Consider the following 20,804-nt stretch of genomic DNA (forward strand, 5'->3'; position numbering starts at 1 on the left):
GGTGTCATGGACTCCTTCCAGGGCTGGCTCCTTCCTGGCCTGGCTTCGTGTGTCGGTTCTTCTTCCTTTGGGGAGTTGCCTGGACCATTTCAGCTTTGTTCCCCCACGGCTATATTGCTTCCCAAAGTGGCACTTTGGGTGTTTGGGATATCTGTAACCTCTCCAGCCCCAGAACTGCCCAGTAGTGACACTCGGAGTGATGAGTCAAAGCTGGCACTTGTTCCCAGGTCCCCTCCTCTCACTTGCACCCCACCAAACGGAGGCAGCAACTTTGGGGTGGGGCTGGGTAGAGGATGTGTGTGTGTGTGTGTGTGTGTGTGTGTGTGTGTGTGACTGAGTCCAGGCCCTCTCCCAGGCAGAAGGGCTGGGAGTGTCTCTGCGTTTTTTCTTCCCTGTCACCTTCATAATGTGTTTCAGGAAATGCCCTTGAGGGGAGGGAAGTGTGTGGGTGCTTCCCTGCCACTCTTCTTGGGTCCCCTGACCAGCACTAAAGTGTCACACCCGGAAGAGTGTCACTCTTACTAAGTGTGGTAGCACCTATCTGTGATCCCCAACTAAAGGACTAGGGAGAAAGCTCCAGTGGTAAAGACCTTGCCCCCTCAAGTAATCGGGACCCAGATAAAGAATGCCGGAGTAGTTAGTCCTCTGCTGGGAGCCCAAGACCCATGGATTCCTGGGACTCTGTCCTGATTGGTGAGCTTTGGGTCTATAAGAAGCCCTGTCTCAAAGGAAGAGGAGGGGTATCCGTGAGGAAGCATCTGAGGTTGTGCTTGGTGCTTGTGTGCACGCGTGCTGGATGTATGTGTGTGTGCGCATGCGCACGTGCACACCCAAGCATGAACATGCACACGTACGTGTACATGAATCTTCTAAAGATGCTCTACTAATAGTCTGAGCCACTCCTGGAGGTGCACAAGGAGGGTGAGGATTGACAAGCCTAGGCTATGTACTGAGACCTTACCTCATTCTCACCAGAGCCCGCAGCCTACGGCTGAATCTTAAATTGCTACCACTAGCTGTGACTCGGGGCTAGTTATTTAACCACCCTGCCACGGGGCCGCCCTGTGTAAAGTGGGGATCATCTCCCCGGGGTTGGCTGTAGGGATGTTAGTATGTGTTAGGTGTCTGCCACTCTTGGCGCGGTGCCAGGGCTTGATAAACGTTTCCTTTTACTGTTCTCTCTGAAGGGAGAGGAAATGGATGCAGTGACTGTGACCCCCGCCCCCACCCCCAGCTCTTTGCCGCTCTGGGTCTGATGTAAATAAAATGCGCTTGCTTTTTTGTTATAGAAGGGAGCGGGTTACGTAGTGTGGGTCCAACACAAGGATGAGGTCATTGCATTACAGTGCGGAGGAATTGGTGGGTAGAGTGTGTCTGTGTTTTTAAGACATTCTTAATACATGCCTCCTCCCCTGCTGGCCTCGGGCTTGCCCAAGAGTCCCTAAAACTCAGAGAGAACTACTTGCCCCTGTCTGGGGGTTAAAGGTGTGCACATGACCCTCCCCCTGTCCCCGCCCCCCCCCTTTTTTTTGAGAGAGAGAGAGACAGTACAGTGTCTTGCTACATAGCTAGGCTGGCCTAGAACTTTCAGTTTGGCCCAAGCCTCGCTAGGATTACTGTGTGCTGCCGGGCCTGGCTCTTTATGCCGGATCATGGTGGATGATGTATGTACATGGATGGGTTCAGTTCGTTGCTTGTTAATCCGGCAAACACTGGTATGTGCCTGCTCTCAGCTGGGATCAATGAGAGGGTAACCAAACCTGCCTGAGAAAGGTAGAGCTTCATGGACACCGGCGGTCTGGGCGTCATGCCCTGTGCTGTGGTGGGAATTTCCAGAGAGGGAGGCCCTGGCAGCACCAGTCATCTGGCCAAAGTTCAGGCTCTGTTGTAGCCAAACTGACAACTGGGTTGAGTGACCTGGCAGACTCTGTCCCCTGCTTCCTTGTCATAGCTGCCGAGCCATCCAGAGAAATGCAGGCCCTCCTGCGTGGGTGAAGGCAAAGTCTCCCCGAGGCCCTACCGCCTACCCCTTTTAGCGCTAGGAAGCTCTCAGAACTTTCCTCACCTCTAGTCCGTTAAGGCCAGAAGCGACTTCAGAACCCGTGGACCTTGGAGACTGGCTAGCCAGCTTTCCTTCCCTGCATCCCAACCTCAAGAGGGGACCTGGCTTGCCTTGGGACCTGTAGCCACACTGTGTGGCACCCAGTTAGGGCGAAATGGATGATCCTTCCAGAGAGGCGAAAAGGCCGATCCTAAGCCTGGGAACCAGCTGATGTCATCGCAGTGTTGCCATGGTAATTGTTCCCTGGATTAGGGGCCTGGCCCTTGCAGAGCAGAGCCAGGAAACTGGAGGGAGCGGGGGATTTGGCCTTGGGTCAGCACATTGGCGTTCACACATTGGCGCTGACGGAGCGCCTGCACACTTGCCCTCACGCGGTGTGCGACACGGCACTTCTGCCTCAGCACTGGCGCCACCGACAATTGCCCATTTTACAGATGTGGAACCTGAGACTTCAGGGGTTAAGCCACCGGTCCAAGATTATGCAGCAGGTTCTGGTTCTGGGCCAATATTTAGTGACAGGAAAATCTCCTGTCTTTTGACATGAAGGAGAGGGAATCTGATTTCATTGTCTAAACTAGGCTGGCCTCAAACTCATGATCTTCCTGCTTCTCCTCTATTCATAATGTTACAGGCATGTGTCACCAAACCCAGCTGTGTGCATGCGTGTGCGTGCTTGTGAATGCATATTTTGAAACGGGTCTCATATAGACCAGGCTGGCTTCAAACTGACTTTGATATGTCTCATTTATCTGTCTGTCTGTCTATCTATCTATCTATCTATCTATCTATCTATCTATCTATCTATCTATCTATCTACACACACATCCTAGATTGTCTGTGAACTCTTTTTTGTTTTTTCCTTTCCTAGACGGTTTCTTTGTGTAACAGCCCTAGCTGTCCTGGAACTCACTCTAGACCAGGCTGGCCTCGAACTCAGAGAGATCCACCTGCCTCTGCCTCCCGAATGCTGGGATTAAAGTCTTAAAGTTGTGCGCCACTGCCCGACGTCCTCTACCTCGCGAGTGTTGCGCCTATAGGCGTGTATGCCATCCCTGACATGGCTTGTGTTTTAACCAGTGTCTGTGATGGCTCTTTTACAGGAATCTACGGCTGGGTAGGACCCTTCCGGGTCTCTGTGCTCTCCATTTTTCTTCTTTTTCCAAGTGTCTCTTTCTGAAGGGCCTTCTAGTGGTCATGTGATATTTCAGGCCTTCCTAGGAGGGTGAATGTTAGATGTCCACCTAATAGCCATCTGGGTGGCCTGGGCCTGAACCTTTCTCCTGTAGCTTCAGGCGTCTCTCCCAAGCCTGTCAGTCCAGGTTTATTTCCTTGTCTCCTGTGAACCCACTGCACTCAAACCGCAGATATTTTTGGTCTCTAGATACATCCTAATCTTGCCGGTTGAATGTTGGATTACAGGCCTGAGCTACCAAACCGGTTTAGGCTTTTTTTTTTTTTTTTTAATCTGCGTCAAAAAGGATGCACCAAAATTGTGTTCCTGACCGTGGAGGACCAGACAGAACACATAAGCTGTAAATCCTCCGTGTGACAGCTCAGTGTGTGACCAGTGACTCCAGGCCTGGGAGCTGCCTGGGCTTCCTGGAAACTCCCAACATCCTGGCCCCTCTGTCCTGGGCTGACCCGGTTCAGGATAGTGCAGCCACTGTAGAGGAAATGAAGGCAGCTGGTGCTGGAACAGACACTGAGGTGGAACCGTGGATGTTCGAAGCCAAGAAACCGTTCTCTGTCCTGCAAGTGTTTCCCAGCCTCTGTTCTGTTTTCTAAAATCCCCAGGGAAGGACAAGCTGTTCCTTCAGTGTCGGGGAAGTCCTTTCTGTAGTATCTCCCGAGTGCCTCTAGTTTTCCACAGAGTTCTTAAGAGAAGGGGCAGCAGAGGCGTGGGGCTCTCCCCAGAGCTTGTACCCCTGATCTGATCTGAGGTTCTGCCTGTGCAGCTGTCTCTCTGTCCTGTAGTTTCCTCCATCTTGGCAGGCTCCAGGAAGTTGACTCGGTGATGGGGTCGCCACCCTCCTGGGCCAACTTGCCTAGTTGGTTGCTGAAAAACTCCCTCATGCTCTTTGTGGGTTCCACCACGTTGTGGCTGGGTTGTGGGCTGCTGAATCCTCAGATTTGGCAAGGACTTTCTTACAGCTTTAGGCAAGAGGAGAATGTTAGGAGCCAGGTGTCCGGGAACCTCAGGACATTTGCTGATAAGTCATGTGACCTCAGGCTGGAGAAGTGACTTTGTGGGTGTGGATGTGTGTTTCGAGACAGGGTTTCTCTCTGTAGCTTTGGAGCCTGTCTTGAACTCACAGAGATCAACCTACCTCTACCTCCCGAGTGCTAGGATTAATGGCGTGCGCCACTATTGCCCAGTGAGACATGGCCTTTTTTTATAAAACATATATGTGTGTGTGTGTGTGTATGTATTGCTAGGCAGTGGTGGCACACACCTTTAATCCAGCTCTCTGGAGGCCGGCCTGGTCTATAGAGTGAGTTCCAGGACAGCTAGGGCTATACAGAGAAACCCTGTTTCTAAAACAAAACAAGCAAAAAGGTATTATTTTATGTATCTGGTGTTTTGCCTGCCTATTGTGTAACATGTATGTGCCCTGTACCCTCAGAGTAGAAGAGGGCCCCGGAGCCCCTGGAGCTGGAGTTACAAATGATTGTGAGCCACCACGTGGGTCCTAGGAATGGACCTGGGTTACATGTACCCGAGAGACAGTTTGGTGTCTTTTTGGAATGAATGGTTTACTGGTCACATGTCACACTTTAGGGAAAGTGAGTAACTCCAGTGAATGAATCTAGCTCTCTAGCTCTAGGTTGATGCCACCGCTATCTGGATATCCACTCACAGTGAGTAGATCCATGGCTATCAGTAGATCCATGGCTATCAGTAGATCCACGGCCATCTGGATATCCACTCACAGTGAGTAGATCCACGGCCATCTGGATATCCACTCACAGTGAGTAGATCCACAGCTATCAGTAGATCCATGGCTATCAGTAGATCCACGGCTATCTGGATATCCATCCACTCACAGTGAGCAGAGTTGGTATAAGCAGGTTGCAAGTCCTACAAGCCTATTGCACAGCAGGCCACCATGTCCCCTGCTGGGGAAAAAAACAGCTGCTCATGGCCTCAATTATACTTAACTAGGTCAACCAGGAAGTCTGACATTCAGGGGTCACCAAAGTCACTAAGGTCAGAGCCAGGCAGAGGTGTGGGATCCTGGTGGGAAATCCGTTCATTAGAAAGGGTCCTTTGTCACTAGAGTTCACGACTTGTGTGCACTGAGGTACACTGGAAACCAGAGTCTCCCAAGCTGCCCGGAGTTCATCTTTGCAAACTTCTGGGTTTGTGTGTGTTTTCCTTGTTTTGTTTTTTTGTTGTTGTTGTTGTTGTTGTTTTGTTTTGTTTTTTTGTTTTGTTTTCAAGACAGGCTTTCTCTGTAGCTTCGGAGCCTGTCCTAGAACTCTCTCTATAGACCAGACTGGCCTCAAACTCCCAGAGATCCACCTACCTCTGCCTCCCGAGTGCTGGGATTAAAGGCATGGACCACCATGCCCAGATGTTTTCTGGTGTCAGCATGTTCTGATGTCAGGAATGCCTCCATCTTTATTTTGTGTTCTAAGTGCTCGCTGCAGGTCCTCTGGAAGAGCTGATAGTACTCATAACTAACGAGCCCCAAGAAGTTGCTTCTTTATGGGCAGGCATTCAGTGTGTGACCTTCCCTCAGAACCTTCTAGATAGGTGGTTATTATTGCTCTGACCCTTTCTGCCTCAGGCTTCTGCTTTCTATGGGGGTTTCTGCCTCAGGCTGGGCATTGCCTCGCCTAGCATTCCTCCTCACCTCAGGCTTTTCTCTTCCCTCTTGGCCTCCAGGTGCGCTACAAGGAGGAGTTTGAGAAGAACAAGGGCAAAGGCTTCAGCGTGGTGGCAGACACACCCGAGCTACAGAGAATCAAGAAGACCCAGGACCAGATCAGCAATGTGAGCTTCTGCCCCCTGTTACATTACCCAAACTGTCCTCCTCTCTCATCTGCTCCCCAGGAGGGCCTGGGCGATGGTGGTTTGAATAGAGGGAAGGGAGAAGTGAAGGCTCCCAGGTGCCTTTTCTTTGCTCCCCCTCTTTGCTAGGCATTCTGCCCAAGTGGCATTTCCTCCTTAAAAAGACTGGCCTTTTAGTGTGCATGCGTGTGTGTGTGTGTGTGTGTGTGTGTGTGTGTGTGTGTGGTGTGGAGTTATCTTCCGCTCTCTAGAGCAGGCTCCCTTCACCGCCTGGGCATGGTGGGAATCAGAGTACAGATCAGATGTTTGCTTTAGCACCAGGGTCAAAGCTGGGGTTGGGGGGTTGAGCCTCCTGTCTGCCTCTGGTGCTAACACTGCAGTCATTTCCGCCCTCCCTCGCCAGCCTCCCACCTCAGCTTGTTCTTCCTTCCTGTGTGAAAACCCAGCTGGCGCTGCCCGCCGGCCGGCCCTACACCCGCCTCCAGGCCTTTTCAGGCCGGAGCTGGGGCTGGTCACCCGTGTCTGTTGGGTGTCTGCTGTTGGATGGGCGGGCGTGGAGAGTGGGTGGTGTGGTGACAATCTCTGTGTGGTCCCTCAGAGCAGCTGGGGTTAGAGAATGGGCCTCAGTTTCCTCCTTTGCGTAGCCACAGACTAACAGCTGGGGTGACTCTGGGCTTGCAGGGGCCTGACTTGGTGTACGTGGGAGTCGGGTGCTGCCGTGAGTGACATCACAGAGTACGGGCACGTGCCTGGGCATGGAACTCTAGAACATGCCCAGTCAGCTACAGCAAGACTCCTATAAAAGAAGGACGAGGCAGGCCATTGTCCTTCTGTTTGTAACAGGAAAGGGTCCACCAGGTGCCCCTGTCACTCTTGGCTGAGGGACTGGGGATGGGTGGATAGGATCCAGATTCAGATGGCCCACCTACGCTCCCACTCTCTAGGTTCCACAACCCTCTCCATCCTGCCACCCTCATAAGCTAGCTGGGATGTGCCCCTGATGAGCTACAGTAGAGGGTCAGGGAGATTCCATAAACACAGCTCCAAGACGGAACCGCCTCTGCTCAGGGCAATAGCTTTCAAATTCTGCCCTCTGTCTAGAAAAAAAAAACCATTTCCTTTGTTTAGTGGTACATGCCTGTAATCCCCGTTCTTGAGAGGCTGAGGCGGGAGAGTCATGGATTCAAAGCCTCTCTGGAGGTTGAGGCACACATCAAGAGGCTGAAGCCATGCCTGTATGAAACAAAGAAAACTTCCTGAAGGAGGACTGAGGATGTAGTTTTGTGGTGAAACATTCACCCAGCATGCATCAGGCCCAGAGTGCCCTCCTCAGCACCAAAAAGAGGAAAAAAGGAAACCACTGTTATGAATAAGTGCTTTGTAGTTGGAGTGCTCATTCAGATACTTTCTGTTCTTGTTTCATAAAAAAAAACCCGCCAGGGACAGTCTAACCAAAAGTGAGTTTTACAACCCAGTTGTTGAGCTGAAGTCTAAAATGAACGGCCTGAGGACATGGACTGCGTCTCCTGGGCTGGAGAGTGAGCCTCAGATTGTTTCAGGCCCTGTCTGGCCCGCAAGAAACCCTCTTAGAGTTGCCCTCTTCCAGCCTGGGCCAGACTCACAAGCCCTGGAGTTTCCTTTCTGGCTCAGACCACACAAAGGGCCAAAGGGTGTGTCAGGGAGCTCTCCCTAGATGGAAAGAAGGGAAGTGGTCTGGTCTTGGGTGATTGGGAAACCGTGAAATGGCTCACAGGGCTGGAGTCTGTAGCTTTGTGTCCTGAGATACCTCCAGGCGATGCTGCGAACTTCTGGGGCATTCTTTCCTGTGAGTTTGGAGACTCAGGTGAGACAAGTGAAGCCCTGGTCTTCCCTGCATTCCATGCTGGGAGGTTTCCGACACCCAGTCTGTTTCCCCTGCCCTCCTGCACCCTGCTGTCGCACAGTGGAGACATTAATGCCTGAGAAGCTCTGGTAACAAAACACTGGCTGTGTCCAAGATATCCACATGGGAGCTAGATAGCATCTTATCAACCACCTCAGGGCTGCAATTAGCTGATTGTCCTGGTTCTGAACTGGGGGAGGTACCTTGAACCTGACCTGGGCTTTCAGAGCCACCAGACTGAGCCTGAGCTGGGAGGACGTTAGAAGCCTTTGCTTAAAGTCTGTCTCTGTCAGAGCCCCCCACCCCCAAGTCAGCTGGGCTGTAGCTCGGTGGTAGAGCACTTAGCATGCACAAGGACCCATGGGTTCAGTTTTCTCCCTGTACGCACAAAGGGTCCCCGGCTATCATAGGGCACTTGGTGAAAATGCAGGCTCTCTGTTCCCCCAGCATTCCGGTTTGGCACCCCTGGCCTGGAGCCGGAGATTCAGCATTGTAAACACATCCCCTGGCTTACTGTGAGCCTTACTGAGAGAGAGTTGTCACTTCAACTCCAAAGGTTTCACCAGCCTCTCAGTCAGAGAACGCCAGGCCTGGCTGTGTCCCAGAACCCTGAGGGAACTTTAAACCGCAGGCAGAACTGTGACTAAGTTGTGCCAACCTCCAGCAGAACTCTGGGAAGGCTGGTGTGCAGAGCCACCCTGTAGTGTGGTTCGAAAATGACATCCCTGTGTGTGGCTCGTCCCTTCCCAGATTAGCGCCTAATGACAGGTTCCCAAAGGTCAGGCCATCCTATAGATGGAGCGGTTGAAAACCAGTGCCTGTCCTCCTGGGATGGTGATATTTGCTGTGTAAGGTGAGAGCATGAGGGAGACGTGGGCATGCTGGCTGGCGTGAGGGCTCCCATCTTGCCCGTTCACAGTGGCTAGACTGCTCTGAGCTTTAGTTTACTCCTCTGTAAAGGTAAGAGTAGTCACGTGACTGCTGGGGCTCCTGAGTACGCCTCAGTGATGAACTGTCCGTGTTCAGAGGCAGAGCTAGCTCCTCTACACTGAGAAAAGGTGGTCGGCTCTGAGGCAGACTGTGGAGTTAGCATGTATGATGCCGTGAGTGCATCTCCAGGAGGGAGGGGGAGAGGAGGGAGGGAACTGTGTATCTCTTACAATTCTGTCTTCCTGGACAAGTGCCCTGGCCCTGTGCTGTGTACAGAAGCTTAAAGTTCACATACGTGTTTGCTCCAGATTGCTCAGGACTTTATTAATTTTAAAAAATAGTTTATTATAAATTTGTATCAATAAACAAAGATCCTAATTAATTTTTGGAGGTCCTGTGTCGGCTCCACAGGACCCAAAAGAATAGTTCATTTATTCTTATTTTATGTGCATTGGTGCTTTTCCTGCCTATATGTCTGTGTGAGGGTGTCAGATCTTGGAGTTACAGATAGTTGTGAGGGGCCCTGTGGGTGCTGGGAATTAAACCCGAGTCCTCTGGAAGAGCAGCCAGTGCTCCTAACCACTGAGCCATCTTTCCACTCTCTCTGAGGACTTTAATGAATGAGAAATGGCTTTTTTGCTGAAGCCTTTTGTGGAAGCCTTGCTTTCCCTTGTTCACACGCCTGTACCTCCAGCCCCGATTTTGTGTCTTTCTCCCTTGTGAGCCGAGCCACACCGTCACAGGCACAGAAACAGCTCCTTCTCTCACTGTGCAAATCAAGGACTAGGGGTGTCAAGCCATGGTAGAACACTTGCCTTCCGTGCGTGAGCTCTTGGGCCTGATCTTCAGTGCCACTTAAAGAAAAAGAAAAAAGCCAGGCAGTGATGGTGCACGCCCTTAATCCCAGCACTCAGGAAGCAGAGGTGGGTGGGTCTCTGAGTTTGAGGCCAGCCTGGTCTACAGAGTGAGTTCCAGGGCAGCGAAGGCTACACATAGAAACCCTGTCTCAGGTGGGGTGGGACACGAGTCTCTGACCGGAAGCCATATTACATGGTGGTTCAGAACTAAGGCTCTCAGGTTAGTAGTAGGTTCTGTTGTAGCCTGTTTAACTTCCCTGTCTCTTCAGCCTTGGTTTCTCCAACTGTGGAATGAGGACAGTCGTGAAATGCTATTCTTGGGCTAGGGGAGAAAAGTAGAGGAGTAATATATTAGAGCACAAAGTAGGACTGCACCCTGCCTCCCTCACAAAAGGGCAGGCTCAGGAGAGCAAGCCGATTATTCCAGTTACAGCGTGATGTTACTGGCTAAGCCATGACGCAGCGTCATGTGGGGACAGACATATGGCCAGTCAGACTTTTCCACCGCAGCCAGGAAGCAGGTGCTTCAGAAAGCAGAACATAAGCCAGCCAGCCTTGGAGGGGACCCACCTAGTCACACCAAGGGCTTGCCCAATAAGAGTCGTTCAGCCCTAGTCACTAAACCCAGATGCGTGGAGACCTCATGGGACAGTAGATGACTGGCTTCCATCCCTAGAGGCCCTGGACCTCACCTGTCCTCATTTGCTCTTTCTCTGAGTTTGAGGCCAGTCTAGTCTATAGAGTGAGTTCCAGGACAGTCAGAGTTACCCCCCCCACACACACACACAAAAAGGATCAGAACTGTGGGGAGCACTTATTGCTCTTGCAGAGAATCTAACTTGGTTCCCAGCACCCACATGCTGGCTCCAGTTGCAGGGGGTCCAATGCCCTCTTCTGACCTCTGAAGGCACCAAGCATGTGACATGTGACAAAACACTCATACACATAAACTAATAGAGTTAGGGAAAGCGAAAGGATCAGAGTCACACGTGAGTCACGGTCGCAGGCCCGTCTGGAGGATGCTGCTTTGCCTGTTTGCTTAAGAAACTTCTAGGTGGGCCAGGAGCAGTCACGCAGCTTCCCTGTTTTGCTGGAGAGGAAGTAGAGGTAGTGGCCAGCCTGAGCGGGGTCTCGCTTTTCAGCCATTCTGCCCCATGCTTCCCCTTCTTGTTTGCAGATCTAGGTCCTCCCATTTTGAGAGGGCTAGAGGTACCCTCAGTGTTTGCGCAGAAGAGAGAGTAATGGGTAGATGTGCAGTCAGCTCCGCCCTGCGCTTGTTCTCAGGCAAAGTCCTGTCTGTCTACCTGGGACTTTGTCCCCAGTGTCCGCGGCCCCAGTGAGATCCCATCATGGAGCTCTCCAAGCCCTTCTCCCTCCCCCTCCTCTCTGAAATGAAAATGAAAGTGTGTCTCCGTCTTGAATTATCGCTTACTTAGCTTGTGTGTTGTGGAGGTCAGAGGACACCTTGAAAAGCCCCCTGCTTATAGTTTATTGTCCGGGCCAGGGAGATAATGCGTGGGATGCTTTTATGACCTTGGCGTGAAGAGCTGTGCAGACGTTAAGGTTGGCAATATTTTTGTTTTGTTTTGTTTTTTGATTTTTCAAGACAGGGGTCTCTCTGTGTAGCCCTGACTGTCCTGGAACTTGCTCTGTAGACCAGGCTGGCCTCACAGAGATTCACCTGCCTCTGCCTCAAGTGTGTGCCACCACTGCCTGATTTGCCAGTATTTATTGATTTGCCAGTGGCAAATGGCGTCTGTGGGTCAAGGGAGGATGAAGACGTCTTGTGCTCAGGGTGCTACTGTTTACCGTGCCTGAGCCTTTGGGATCTAATCTTATGCACATCTTAAACATTTTTTTGTTTTGTTTTGTTTTTGTTTTCCGAGACAGGGTTTCTCAGTAGCTTTGGAGCCTGTCCTGGAACTAGCTCTTGTAGACCAGGCTGGCCTCGAACTCACAGAGATCCGCCTACCTCTGCCTCCCAAGTGCTAGGACTAAAGGCGTGCGCCACCACCGCCCAGCTTTTTTTTTTTTGAAAGACAGGGTCTTTCTATGTAGCCCTGTCGGGCCCAGAGCTCACTGTTTAGACCAGACTGGCCGTCAAAGTTTGTGGTATTCTCCTGCATTCACCTCCTGAGTGTTAGGTTTGTAAGCATTCGTCACCATGCCTAGCAGCACGAAATGACGTCTAAGGAGTACGGTGGGTGGAGCTAATGTGGAAACACAGGTGTCCACACACCTGCCTTAGGCACTGATGGGCATCCGCAGGACTACATGGGAGTAGGTGGTACTGCTGCCTCCCTTATAAGTGAAGACACGAGGCAGTAGTAAACAGTGCAGGTTGCCAGTCTTTCAAGGATGAGTTATGGGCGGGGCCTACTACCCTGTGAGCCTGTGGGACAGTGATGGAGCCCTGTGTTCCCCAAGAGCCCTTGTTGTGGAGGAGGAGCTGTGGGCCCCACATGCATGGTTTTTTTTCTTTTTCTTTCTTTCCTTTTTTTGGTTTATTATTATTATTTTCCCCAAGACGGGGTTTCTCTGTGTAACAGACCCTGGCTGTCCTGGAACTTGCTCTGTAGACCAGGCTGGCCTTGAACTCAGAGAGATCCACCTGCCTCTGCCTCCCAAGTGCTGGGACTAAAGGCATGCACCACCACTGCCCAGCTCCTGCATGTATTTTAAAGCTCCCTTTCACCCCATTGATAACACAGAGCCTCACCCAGGGAAAGGGAAAGGTTTTCATGCAGGGCCATCTGCTCTGCAGCCACCAGCTGGAACCCAGGGCTTAGATGCAGACCTGTTCGCTCCTTGGCCATGGAGCAATAAGGAACTGGAGCTGAAGGGATTCCCCCTTTACCCTGCTTCTGTGCATGCCTCACGCCTGGGCGCCCTTCTAGGTGGTGTTAGGGGTTTACCCTGTGGAGTTGGAATCCAGCCGGAGCCGGCTGTCTTATCCCAGCCTGTCTCACCATCTGGGTGTGAAAAGCAGAGGTCTTGGTCTCCACCCAGACTCTGAGAGTGAGCAGCTCCCTGCCTCTAGCTGACACTCCTCCCACAGGCCATGCCAGCTGCTGCCCTGGCCAGCCCGGGCTACAGTAATAACCATTATATTTAGCCAGTGGTGGTGATCCAGGTGATCCCAGTTGCCAACAGTGCACAGAGAATGCTAGGAGACCTTTAATCCCAGCATTCGGGAGGCAGAGGCAGGTGGATCTCTGTGAGTTCGAGACCAGCCTGGTCTACAGAGCTAGTTCCAGGACAGGCTCCAAAGCCACAGAGAAACCCTGTCTCGAAAAACCAAAAAAAAAAAAAAAAAAAAAAAAAAAAAAAAAAAAAAAAACAAAAAAAAAAAAAAAAAAAAAAAAAAAAAAAAAAAAAAAAAAAGAGAGAGAGAGAGAGAGAATGGGCAGCAGAGAACATGTGGGGAGTGGACGGTCACAGCCCTCAGCAGGGCTCCGCTTCTTCCTTTTCTTTTTTCCTTTTTAAGGTTTATTTATTATGTGTATAATGTTCTGCCTGCAGGCTAGAATGAGGGCACCGGATCTCATTACAGATGGTTGTGAGCCACCGTGTGGTTGCTGCAAACTGAGCTCAGAACCTCTGGAAGAGCAGTCGGTCATCTTAACCTCTGAGCAATCTCTCCAGCCCCACTTCTTTCTTTTCGGTCCTAAGAAAATAAACGGGCTTTGCCCAGCTCCCTTACTCCTCCTTTCCACTGTCCTCCAGAGTCAGGAAAGGGCAGGGCAGGGTCCTGGTAAACAAGGAAGGAATAGCCTCCAAGGCAGAGCTGAGGCCCCTTTAGGATGCAACAGTCACACACTGTTCTCCCCGGGATGAGGAGCAGCTTGTCTCTGCCTTGTGCCTTCAACTGGAGTTCTTCTGTCCCCTTGCTTGGTCTCCCCACCAGAGAGAGCAGGGAGGTGAGGGTGTGTCCCCCGAGGGTGTGGGAAGCACACTTAGAACCTTTGTACCCGCCTGCCGCGTCGATAGTTTTGCTTGTGCACATTTTCCAGGATACACTCTATCAGTACAGCGCTGTTTCTGTTATCCTTAAAGGAGTATGTGCTCTGTGAGGATTGGCTAACGTTGCTCGAGGGAGTATTCCGCCAGTCTTTTGTCAGGCTCAGGGGCTGGCACAATTGTGTCACATTCTGAGTAGGCTGCGATAGTAACCCAGCATGTGCCACGGGGCTTGACCATAGGGAGAATCTAAGGCGTGACTACGGTGGTTAGGATTGACCATAGCTGGAGCCAGAAAGGTTCAGCCCCCTCCTCCCTCACCTTCTTGCTCTCTCTGTGTAGCCAAGGATGGTCTTGAACTTTTGCTCGTTTTGAGATCGGGTCTCACTGTGCAGTCTTAGTTATCCCGGAACTGGCTGTGTAGACCAGGCCGGCCTCACACTCAGATCCACCTGTCCCTGCCTGCCAGGTGCTGCTGTTAAAGGTATAGACCACAGCTGATTTGGTGCGGAATGTGGGGCTTTGTGCATGCTGTAACAGACCAAGCACTCCATCACCTGAGTTATAGAACCAGCCCTCAAGACACAAAGCCGGTCCTTGCATGAACTTGGCTCTTATCTCGTTACCCTTGTAGTAACTTGTAGCACACACATCCTCGATCCATTTTAAGGAGGTTTAGCTAAGCCAGGAAGCAGGTGAACATCTGTTGAGTTCAAGGGCAGCCTGGTCTATGTGCTGAAACCTTGTCTCGGAAGGAAGGAAGGAAGGAAGGAAGGAAGGAAGGAAGGAAGGAAGGAAGGAAGGAAGGAAGGAAGGAAGGAAGGAAAACAAGAGAGGTTTTTAGCTGAGGCTTGTCGTGGTTAAGTTACTTGGTTACTTAGCTGGCATTCTGTCTGTCTCTCTCTCCAGGAGTCTCTTACACACACACTTTCTCTCTCTCTCTCTTTCTCTCTCTCTCTCTCTCTCTCTCTCTCTCTCTCTCTCTCTCTATCTCTCTCTATGTGTGTGTGTGTGTGTGTGTGTGTGTGTGTGTGTGTGTGATGTGTAAGGGTCTCACTGTGTTGCTCAGACTGGCCTTTAGTTCCCAGCTCCTCCCTCCTGCCTCAGTTGCTAGGGTGATAGGTAGCACACCCAGCTTGAGTGGCAGTGGGAGAGGACTGGTTGGCTGGCAATGGAGCCCTTCATCCGTTCCTTCTGCACTGCAGATCAAATACCATGAGGAGTTTGAAAAGAGCCGCATGGGACCGAGTGGAGGTGAAGGGGTGGAGTCAGAGCGCCGAGAACCCCAGGACAGCAGCAGCTACCGGAGGCCAGCGGAACAGCAACAGCCACATCATATCCCAACCAGTGCCCCTGGTGAGTGCTAGCCTGGGACCCTGGGGCAGGCTGGGGGGGCTCTGGGCAGAGGAGTGGGGCAGTGGAAAGTGGCTCTCACACACACAGGCATCTGTACTGCTCCCCAGAATCTCATTGCCGTCTCTGCTCAGAGTGTGAGTGCAGGGGATCTGGGAAAATGGTCCCAGTATGAGGGGCGTGCAGCTCTCATGAAGGTCCAAGACCCTAATGAGTGTGCGCGCCTAGGCATCAAGCCTTTGTGGGCAGGGGGTTGCTGAACAAGGCTGGTGTGGGATTGAAACGCCATGTCTTCGGCTTCCTAGGGCCTGGGGGATGGACTTGGGAAGACACAGAATTCCTGAGTCCTCTCTCTTCCATCTTCTAGCTTACCAGCAGCCCCAGCAGCAGCAGCTGACCCAGTCCTATGGGGGCTACAAGGAGCCTGCAGCCCCTGTCTCCATATCGCGTTGTGCCCCAGGTGGCGGCGGAGTGAGTATCTGTCTGGACTGGGGAGACCCTGGGGTAAGAGAGTTCATCACAGCTGTGTGCATCTGTGTGTGGGCTGACGCATGTGCACACACACACACACACACACACACACACAAAAGATAAAAGAGTAGAGCACTTGCCCAGTATGCAAGTTGGGGTTCTGTTCCCAGTACCGTGTCCCTTCCCCCCAGAAAACAATAATGTACTTCCAGCTTTTGTGTCCCCGCGTGGACAGGAGGTCACCTTGTGCTGCCATCTTGAGCCAGGCCTATCGTAGGACCCATCGGGTTTTTTCTGGATGAGAAAATGAGCAACAGTAAGAAGCTGGCAGTCCTGGGTGTGAACTTGCTCACCTTGATGTTTTAGAGCATCCTCCCGCTAAGATGCTCTAGGCTGGTCTCCCTGCTGGGCGCCTTGGGCATTCAAAGCAGTTCATGTGGGAGTGGAAGCCAAATAAACTAGCCTGGGATAGGTGGTCCCAAGTGGCTGGGTGAAGGCTCAGATAGGGAATGACCTATAGCATGCACACAGTGTGGCAAGGGCTCTCAAACAGCTGAGTCAAGCTGTAGCATTTCCTGACAGTCCTGGTACAGGGGAGCAGCAGGTACAAAGGCCCTGTGGCAGAGCATCCTTGAAAGGTCCAGTATCCTTTGGGGAGGTCCAGGTTCCTGGAGACAAGGGAAAAGGAAGCAGATGAGGTCAGGCCAGGGAGAAGGAAGCCTTTGTGACCAGTGCGCTTGACTCTTGCTTCATGAAAATCACTCTGGGAGTTGGATAGGGGTGTAATCTCAGCACTTGGGAGTATGAGGCAGGAGACTTACTGCAAGTTCAAGGCTTGCCTGGTTACATAGCTAGGTATTATTTCAAAATTTGGGGTTTTTTGGGGGAGGATTTTTGTTTGTTTTTTGTTTTGTTTTGGTTTTTTTCAAAACAGGGTTTCTCTGTATATCCCTGGCTGTCCTGGCACTCGCTTGGTAGACCAGGCTGGCCTCAAACTCACAAAGATCTTCCTGCCTCTGCCTCCCAAGTGCTGGGATTAAATTAAAGGCATGTTTGGGTTTTTTGTTTTGTTTTGGTTTTTTTCAAAACAGGGTTTCTCTGTATATCCCTGGCTGTCCTGGCACTCGCTTGGTAGACCAGGCTGGCCTCAAACTCACAAAGATCTTCCTGCCTCTGCCTCCCAAGTGCTGGGATTAAATTAAAGGCATGTTTGGGTTTTTTGTTTTGTTTTGGTTTTGGTTTTTAAAGACAGAAAAGAGAAAGTTCTCCCTGGTGCCTGTGTGGGGAAAGAGGGGGCTGGTGTGTTGAAGCGTAGCCGTAGGCTGGAACAGGCAGCTCCGCTGGAGAGAAGGACACAGGATAGGTTTGGAAGGCAGAACCTCTGAGATGCTTTTGTCCCCTACTTGGGACTGAAGTCAGACTAATAATGGTTTCGAAAAGAAAACATTGCTACTGAAAGCGCTTCGAATAATAGTGACTACCTGTACCCCTTTTTGTTTTGTGGTGTTGAGAATCAAACCCAAGACCCAAGCATACCAGGGGTTTTATTTCAGACAGCTATGTAGCCCAGGCTGGCCCTGAACTCAGGATCCTCCTGCCTCAGTCTCTTGAATACCGAGATTAAAAATTCTGTTATCATGTCCAGTGTGGGCGTATCACATTTTATTTGAGTTTTGCATTTTGGAGACAGGGTTTCTCTGTGTAACTTTGGCTGTCCTGGAACTTGCTCTGTAGACTCATTCTCACAGAGATCCGCCTGTCCCTGCCTCCCGATTGCTGGGATTAAAGGTGTGCGCCACCACTGCCTGGCTGGCTAGTCACATTTTAAAACCACTATCTTAGCGCTGAGCCTATGGAACTTTACTGCTGGCCTGTGGAAACAGGTACAAGGCACTCCATGGCAGAGGCCATCCCCAAGCCAAGCCCTATCTTCTGGTGGTTCCTTGTTCTCCTGAGGTTCCTGAGGGGTCTGGGAGCCACTTGGTTGAGCACTTGCCTGGCTCTGGTGAAGGAAGGTCTGGGTATGGGAGAGCCCCCATCCAGTCCCCAGGCTGACTGTTGACTGTGCTCCCCAGAAACGGTACCGAGCCGTGTATGACTACAGTGCCGCCGACGAGGACGAGGTCTCCTTCCAGGATGGGGACACCATCGTCAACGTGCAGCAGATCGATGATGGCTGGATGTACGGGACCGTGGAGCGCACCGGCGACACAGGGATGCTGCCAGCCAACTACGTGGAGGCCATCTGAGCCCTGCCTGTGCTACCCCATCCTCTGTCTTCAATGCATTCCATGGCATCACATCTGTCCTGGAGCCTGACCCACCCACCCTTCAGTGTCTCTGTCTTAAGACCTGCGACTGCTTCCTCATCCCCACCCCTCCTTCCAGCTTCTTTTGCCAATCCAAGCCTTGCTCTGCCGCTCTGTCTCGGGCCCCTTCCTCCGGCAGATTTTCCCTTGGACCAACCGACTGATTGATTTTTCTCTCTGGATGGAATAGGCTGGGCACTCTGGGAAGGGTGAGCTCACAGGGATGGGCTGAGATGGGAGACCCGTTAAAGAGATCGGATAGGCTAGGCAGGCATAATGGCATACAGCTTTAGTCCCAGCACTTGGGGGACAGAGACAGCCAGATCTCAGAACTCAAGGCCAGCCTGGTCTACATCGTGAGTTCCAGGACGACCTGAGTTATGTGGTGAGACCCTGTGTGGGGGAGGGGAGGATTGGTTAGCTTCCAGCTTCACTTCCTGCCTTAGGCCCTTCAGAACCCCTGGCCTAGCTCCCTTGGCACCCTACATCCTAGGGCTGGGATGAGCCCCATATTCCTCATACCTCCAGATGGGGTTCTGCACATTCCCCGGGGGTAGGTATTAGGCCTCATTTATGTTGGGACCAATGTGGTGAGCTTACCTTTCGACTAGTCCGCCCTCCTGACCCTGTGTGTGTTCCTTCACACACTGAGTGTGCTGTCCTGCCCACACACACCTAGGGTGGCCAAAGAACTCCTCGGGAAGCACAGCTTGGGTCAAGTTCTTGCCTTAGTTCTAGGAGCAGCAGCAGGAAGGAGGGAACAGGGTGTTCTCCCAAGGCCTGTTTGCTTCCCACCTCCCCCAGCCTCCAGGAACTCTCTTTATCTCCCTGGCCGGGAGCCTGTTGTGAAGGGTAGAGCAAGGAATGCCTTTGGGACTTGAGTTAACTGAGCTGTTCCTTCCTGCTCCCCTGGGAAGAGGTCCCTGGGTCTCCTGTGGCCTTCCATCCCTGGAACAAGGCTGGGCTTGTAGCTCTGTGAAGCCAGAAAGTGAAAACGGTCTCCCGGCCACACGGGAGGCTCCATCCTTTCTCTCACTCTCTGGGGGGGGGGGGGGGGGGGGGGGGTGAGAAGGCTTTTCTGTCCTTGTGTCTGGGGCTACAGAGTACAGTAGGACCAAGTCACCCACACTGTGGCATCTCCCTCGAGGTTCTCCTGTCCTTGGAGCCAGGGGGAGAGTCCAGGGCTCCACAACTGGCAGGCAGCACCATCTCTGGACCGGTGCTAAACTCAGGTTCCTCCTTTGCACCTGGGGCCTGAGATAGTCCTCATGTGGCTTCACTCATCTCTCCTGGGTCTCCTGACTCTCCTCTTTACTCTGAGTTGCATATCAGGTCCCTGCACACAGACCCTGCTACAGATGAGGTTTGAACCTGAAGGCACTGGTCAGGTCAGCGATGTCGTGGTCAGGACAACCTGCGAGGGCTTGCTAGATGAGCTAGTGACCACCCTCCTTCCTGGTCACCTTTCCTTCTGACCCTAACCTGGGTGAGCCGAAGCATCAGGAGCCCCCGGGAAGGCGTCAGCCAGTCCATTCCATTTCTTCTTGATCTCAAAGCACAATGCGGTTCCAGGGACCAGAGGTCAGGGACTCGCTCTCGGAGAGCCTGTGCTTGGGAGGTGCCCCCAGCCTGGTTCCAGTCAGCTGAGCCTCCTTCCCAACATGTCAAGCTAGCTGCTCTTCTATTGCCCTAGAAATGGGGGAGACTCTCACACGCCTGCAGAGGGAAGAGGAACTATCTATTGGTGCTGAGGGCCCCAGCTGGAGTCCATATTCTTTTTCCAGAAGCATCCACCCCTAGAAGAGCACAGGATCCCCAAACCCACGTCTCTTCCTTCAGAAACGTCTTTCAGCCAGTCAAAACCCAGGAAAAGAAAGGCACCTTGGCTAGACTGTGAACTTAGCTTTTGTGGGCCAATCCTGCAATGCTAGAAGCCCCGTGGTGAGGGACTTGAACTCTCCCCACACCGCTTCCTGTTTTCCGCCCTCACGTCCCTCCAGGGAACATTTTCTTTGTTAATAGCTGGACACAAGATAAAAAGTACCACCCCACAAAGCCTGTATTTAAAAGGAAACAGAAGTGACCCTGTGAAATTTGCCTCTGTCCAACATTTCATCTGTGTGTGTACGCGCGCGTGTGTGGTGTGTATGTGTGTGTGAAGCCACCCACTCGTCTTTTTTATGGGGTTGTCATCTTTCCTTGGTCTGTTTGGTCCCCTTCCTCTTGGCCTTGTGCTCGGGATCAGTTCTTTCTGGCCTGTAATGAATCTGAACATTGACTTGAACCACAAAGGGAATCTTTATCCTGGTGACGCAAATAAAAATCTAATTTTTACCTGCGACTGGGCTTCCTCTTTGGCTCTAAAAGTAACTTCTGTGTGTGTCCTGTCTGCTCCCCCACAGTGAGCCCAGGTACCCCTCAAAGAGGAGGACTGACCCAGAAACTAAAGAAGGGCTGGCTCTTCATCAGGCCTGCCTCCGCCTTGAGGATGTGGCCCCGCCCTCCAGTGTTTTCCACCAGTTGATGCCTTGGGATACGGTTGCCTACAAGGCTGGGCAAGGCTGGTGTTCCTGCGTTCTGAGACCCCTCCTAGCCAGGATACTCAGGGTTTGTCGCTGGGCTCAGTCAAGTTCCTGGTGTCTGGCTATGGGAAGGAGCATTCGAGGCAGCCAGTGAGCTCAGCCCAGCTAGGCACAGTCTAGCCCAGTGTGTCCCACCACGTTTGAAGTGTAAAATGCTAGCAACTAGGACACTGCACAGTGCCGCAGAGCCTGGATAAACCCTCCATCAGGTGGCCTGGCAGGCAACCCAAGGCAGTCTCCCCACTTTTCTACCTCTTCTACCAGCCGTGTGATGGGCTGTCCCCAGCCAGCTTGACCGCAGGCACTATACCCAGCCTCTTTGTTCAGTGGGTCTGGGAAAAGACCTGTGGTAGGCGATTACAGCTCTCCTGAACCCTGGCTCC

At 52.1% G+C, this 20,804-nt stretch overlaps 1 protein-coding gene across 2 annotated transcripts in view; it reads left to right on the forward strand.

Annotated features, from left to right (window-relative positions):
- The window catches only part of Lasp1 (LIM and SH3 protein 1), a 39,462-nt gene extending 19,284 nt beyond the window's left edge, over positions 1-20,178 (forward strand). For both annotated transcript variants that reach the window (XM_050156700.1, XM_050156702.1), the window contains 4 exons: positions 5,952-6,059; positions 14,912-15,062; positions 15,427-15,530; positions 17,606-20,178. In XM_050156700.1, the coding sequence (XP_050012657.1) occupies positions 5,952-6,059; positions 14,912-15,062; positions 15,427-15,530; positions 17,606-17,779 (537 nt within the window). In that variant the 3' untranslated portion in view covers positions 17,780-20,178. The remainder of the gene's footprint in view (positions 1-5,951; positions 6,060-14,911; positions 15,063-15,426; positions 15,531-17,605) is intronic.
- The last annotated feature ends 626 nt before the right edge of the window (positions 20,179-20,804 follow it).

The sequence above is a fragment of the Alexandromys fortis genome, unplaced genomic scaffold (genome assembly GCF_014885135.2).
Source record: "Alexandromys fortis isolate MF-2015 unplaced genomic scaffold, M_Fortis_MF-2015_v1.1 scaffold_31, whole genome shotgun sequence".
NCBI lineage: Eukaryota > Metazoa > Chordata > Mammalia > Rodentia > Cricetidae > Alexandromys > Alexandromys fortis.